Consider the following 5,390-nt stretch of genomic DNA (forward strand, 5'->3'; position numbering starts at 1 on the left):
AAAAAAAAAATAAAAACCCAAAAACCCTCAAAAACCAAGGGCTTGAGAATTTGGCTCAGTGGTAGAGCACTTGCCTCAGAGCTGCAAGCTGGCTGCATCCAGGCCTTGCACACACATGGTGCACAGGCATGCATTCAGACAAACACTCATACATATAGAAAACAAAAATAAAGTAAAAACAAAAGATTCATTTTTATTTAATGTGTATGGGTGTTTTGGCTGTCTGTATATAAGCCCATGAAGGACAAAAAGGCATCAGATCCCCTAGAGCTGGAGTCAGACAGCTGTGAACCACCGTGTGGGTGCTGGAAAGAGAACCTGGGTTCTTTGCAAAAGCAGCTGTGCTCGGGGGCTGGAGAGATGGCTCAGCGGTTAAGAGCATTGCCTGCTCTTCCAAAGGTTCTGAGTTCAATTCCCAGCAACCACATGGTGGCTCACAACCATCTATAATGAGATCTGGTGCCTCTTCTGGTGTATATATGTTAACAGAACATTGTATGCATAATTAAAAAAAAAGCAGTTGTGCTCTTAACCACTGAGTCATCTCCAGCACCCCCTTTTCCCTGGGTTTCTATTACCTTTGCTAGCTTGGAACTTGTTATATAGTTCAGGCTGGCCTGAAATTTACAGAGATCCTCCAGTCTTTGCCCCCCTCCTCCAGGGATTAATGGTGTATACCACCACATCTAGCTTAAAGTTGTTGAAAACTCTTTTTCCCAAGACAGGGTTTCTCTGTATAACAGCCCTAGCTGTTCTGGAACTTGCTTGGTAGACCAGGCTGGCCTCAAACTCACAGAGATCCACCTGCCTCTGCTGGGATTAAAAGCATGTGCCACCACCACCTGGCTTTTAAAAACCCTTTTAAATTTAATGAAGCTCAGGCATGGTGGCTTGACTAAAAATGGCCTCCAAAGTCTCACATATATGAATGCTTACTTATTGGATGTGGCACTATTTGAGTGGCATGAGGAGGTGTGGCCTTGTAGGAGTGGGTGTGGCCTTGTAGGAAGTGTGTCATTGAGGGTGGGCTTTCAGGTTTCAAAAAGTGACTTCTCGGGGGGCTGGAGAGGTGGCTCAGCGGTTAAGAGAACTGGTTGCTCTTCCCAGAGGACCTGGGTTCAATTCCCAGAATCCGCATGGCAGCTCACAACTGTCTGTAACTGCAGTTCCAGTTCCGACGCCCTCACACAGACATGAATACAGGCAAAACACCAATGCACATTTAAAAAAGGAAGAAGGATTTGTTAAAGTATGTAGGTGGTGGGATCTGGAATTACTGCTTCTAATATGCATATTAAAACAACTCCCTTATTACCTGATTTTGGGTCGTACTATATTTTAGTACAAATACTCCAAAAAAAAAAAAAAAAAAAAAAGTGACTTCTCTCTTTTGTCTGACTATAGATTAGGATGTAGCTCTCAGCTCTTTCTCCAGCACCACTTCTGTCTTCATGAGGACATGTTCCCCACCATGGTGACAAAGGACTAAGCCTCTGAAACTGTAAACAAGTCCCCAGTTACGTGCTTCCCTTTCTAAGAGTTGCTGTGATCACGGTGTCTCTGCACAGCACTAGAACAGAGACTCACGTCTGAGCTAGCCTTGAACTCTTTATTTAACGAAGGATGTCTGCGTCCCATCGACCTCTCAAGCACTGGGGTCAGATGAATGCTAAAAAAGGGTCTTACTATGTAGCCCGGGCTGGTTTTGGGCATGACAGGCAAGTGCTCTATAACTGAGCTACAGTTCTACACGTAACCTAGCTTTTGATGATAAAAGTCCTACTGGTTTCCCCAGGAAGAAACAGGACAAAACACAGTTTCAGCTTTTTTAAGAGCAATGAGAACAGTTTTCTAATTTGGGAGTGTAAGTACCTGACCCAACCTTCTTTCTGCTAAGTCAGGGTAGCTTCATTACTTTTAATATATATGGTTCCCTACTCCAACTCCCGGGTCACATTCAAATAGCTGTATGTTCTGAATCATACACGACACCTGGTTTTCCAATGCTCTTTAGGAAATAAAGGTTGAATTATCTGCTTTTCTGACCTTTCGGTGTCTGCACCTGTTTCTAACCCACTGACAACTGCCATCGTTGAGGTTCTGCCCCCATTCCCTCTGCCCTCCTCAGGATGCACTCTTACATGTGGCGATGGCCCCCCACCAAGGCAGGCCCAGGTCAACATGCATAAATTCCAAGAGGTTCTGGATGAGCCCCACAGGGGTATAAGACCCGAGTCCCAGCTCAGCGAAGCTCTGCTCTGCAGCGCACTGGGCTACATCTGCAGCTCCTCCAGAAGCCACCTCAGGTACCGCAGGAGGGGAGGGAGTAGCAGGAACCACAGGGGGTGCCTGGACCTGTGAGAAAGGAGACCAAGAATCATCATAAGCGGGACGCACAAGAGGCAAGGTTCCCTTATACTAACTAGTTCTGGGTTACATTTTCTTGCTTTGACTTCATGCTCTTCCAGATGCCCAAGGAGGTCTACACATTCCTGCTTTTACCACTAGTATAAGAACTAGAGTGTCTCAGGGTTTCCCCCAGGGGAGGCAGGGAGATTGCTTTTCATGTCCTGCTGCCCAGACTTTGGTCTGTGGAGCACCATGGTCACCATCCTTTTTATATTCTGAAACTACAGCGCTTGGGATTCTTTTCTGTTGTTTTGTGCTGGGCACCGAATTCAGGGCCTCACCCACATCTGACAAGTACACAGACCACCCAGTTAGTCCGCAGCCCACAGCTCCTCTTTTAAGTCAACTCAATTTTTTTTTCAATTTCTTTTTTTGGGACGGTGGGGGTGAGTTTTGGAGGCAGGCTCTTGATTGCTCTGCAGCTCAGGCTGGCCCTGTGCGTGCTAACCAAGAGCTCTATTATAGAGTTTATCCCCAAGAGATGGCTCAAGGGTTAAGAGCTCTGCTGGAGGATCCAGTTTCAGCTCCCAGCATCCAGGTAGCAGGCAGCACACAACCACCTGTAACTTCAGCTTCAGGGTCTCTATTGCTCTCTTCGGGGTGTCCATGGGCACCCAAGATCACATGGACACAGTCACACACATATACATACAATAAAATCAATCTTAAAAAAAAAAATCAACAAACCTAGTTAGTTTTCTAAGAAACAGTATTCACAGAATCACAAATATTAGCATGTAAATACACACAGCCATAATCACAGTTCACAATATTGCTTGCCACCACTCTGGCAATCAGTGTCTTGGATATAACACAAAATTTAAGTTAATTTAGCATTATTGTGCATGTATGATGTGGGTAGGCACGCACGCCATGTGTGGAAGGTGGAAGTCAGAGAACAACTTTGTGGAGCCAGTTTTCATTTTTCTCCTATTTATTTTTCGGGACAGGGTTTCTCTGTAGCTTTGGAGCCTGTCCTGGAACTAGCTCTTGTGGACCAGGGTGGTCTCGAACTCACAGAGATCCGCCTACCTCTGCGTCCTGAGTGCTGGGATTAAAGGCAAGCACCACCACTGCTTGGTTACTTTTTTTTTTTTTTTTTAAAGACAGGGTCTCATTATGCAGCCCTGGCTTGCTATGTTGACCAGGCTGGCTTTGAACTCAGAGATCTGTCTGCCTTTGCCTCCCAAGTGCTGGGATTCCAGGGACTCTATCACAACAGGCTCCACCTTTACTGGGGTTCCAGGACTGGCACTCAAGTTCCCAGAGTTGCAAGGCAAGTGCATTTGCACTGCTGGGCCATCCCACCAGCCCCACAAATTTCTCACGCACTTTCAAAAGTTTCCCAGCCGAATTACTGAGACTCTATTTCTATTCCAAACGGAGAGGCTAATATTATTAGGAACCGCGTGGAGTGTGGAAAAGAACTCTGCTACACAGTCCCTCTCTCAAAATGACAAAAACACAGAACAAAAGAAACTGGCCAAGAAGCTGCGCTCCTGGAAAACGTGGGGACTTCTTACCTGGGCTTCTGCAAAGAAGGTGGCAGAAGTACTGATGCAGCGAGGACTTAGGGCTGTGAGAAGAGCAGAGTGTGGCCGCCCACTACCCAGGCGGGCTGCGACGAGGAGCTCGGTGGCCAGCGGTTTCAGGGACCCTGCGACGCTGTGGAACTGACCGTATGAAAGGAGAAGGGAACCCCTTGAGTCCCAGCGACCCCGCTATCCCGCAGACAGCCTGCTGCAGCAGTCGGGGCACTGCAACACTGCTAGCGCAGTCTGCAGGCCCCGAAGGCGTGCCCGGAGCATGCAGGGTGCAGCCCGGGCCCCGGTCTCTCGCATCCCGTTCCTGAAGCTAGGCGACGGGCTCAGAGGTCAGGGCTCAGGGTCGAAGGCAGCTCCCAGACAGCTAAGAGAAACCGGGCCACCAACCCCTGGACGTAACCCTGCAGAGTCCTCACGCGACCCGAGGTCACGACACGCAGGTTACAGTGACCGGGTCAGCGTCTCCTCATGACCTCAGCTCGGGTGACAGGGACAAGGCAGCATGCCGGCTGTAGAGACGCAACCTTACCGAACGCTGGGGCCGTAGGAGGCGCAGAAGTTGCCGGCGGCCGCATACTAAGCTCATCGCCATTTTGCGGGGAAGAGAGCTTACTTTCGCGCACGCGCACTTAGAACTTCGACTCTGCGGGAGCGGCCATTTTGGAAATGGGCAGGAAGTGTGCCATGACGTCACAGCGGCGAGGGAGAATGAAGCTAAGGCGGTCATATTTGAAGTGGTTAAGAAGCCTCAATAGGGGACGTCGGCAACAAGATGGCGAAGAGATTAAAGCTTAGAGTCGAGGTGTGACCTCTGTTTAGTGGCAGTGTAAACATGGAATCTATCTTGCCCTTTATAAATTTTATAAACCGTAATTGTCCCCTGATTTCTTGGGTTAAAAATAACCTTCACACTTGGAATGGTCCCAGCCATTTGGGAGGTGGAGGCAGGAGTATGGCTAGGAGTTTGAGGTCAATTTGAGTTATGTTATCTAGTGTGTTTAAGGCCAGCCTAGACTACAAGAGAGAGATTATGTCACCAAAAGAAAGCAAAGAAGCAAAATCGCCGACCATAAATAATCACACAAACAGGCAAACCAGAGAAGTCAAAACAGAACAATAGCCGTCATATCTGTGCTTGGCATGGGTTTTTTTCTCTTGTTCATTGACAATGGATTCTTAATAAAAGATAATACTGTAATTACAGGTCCAATTAAATTCGAAGGTAGCCTGGAATCTGACAACTGTAGGGAAGGCAGCTTCTAGGAAGTTGAATATGATGTCATTGATCTGTTGCTTTGAGCTTGTTATCAACTATTTGTAGACTATTTGTATTCGTTGTGTATTTCTTGAAACTGAAAGCCTCCCTAAGTGTAAGGCGAAGCAAGCTGGGCAATGGCTTCGCACGCCTGTGGTCCCTGCCCTGAGGAGGAAGCTGAC

At 47.7% G+C, this 5,390-nt stretch overlaps 1 protein-coding gene across 1 annotated transcript in view; it reads right to left on the reverse strand.

The window, feature by feature from the left end:
• The window catches only part of Oxa1l (OXA1L, mitochondrial inner membrane protein), an 8,846-nt gene extending 4,264 nt beyond the window's left edge, over positions 1–4,582 (reverse strand). The window contains exons 1-3 of the mRNA XM_005370494.3: positions 4,483–4,582; positions 3,933–4,082; positions 2,142–2,355 (exon numbers count right to left, since the gene is read on the reverse strand). Of these exons, the coding sequence (XP_005370551.1) occupies positions 2,142–2,355; positions 3,933–4,082; positions 4,483–4,545 (427 nt within the window). The 5' untranslated portion in view covers positions 4,546–4,582. The remainder of the gene's footprint in view (positions 1–2,141; positions 2,356–3,932; positions 4,083–4,482) is intronic.
• Between the last annotated feature and the right edge of the window lie 808 nt (positions 4,583–5,390).

This window comes from Microtus ochrogaster, unplaced genomic scaffold (genome assembly GCF_000317375.1).
Source record: "Microtus ochrogaster isolate Prairie Vole_2 unplaced genomic scaffold, MicOch1.0 UNK80, whole genome shotgun sequence".
Taxonomy (NCBI): Eukaryota; Metazoa; Chordata; class Mammalia; order Rodentia; family Cricetidae; genus Microtus; species Microtus ochrogaster.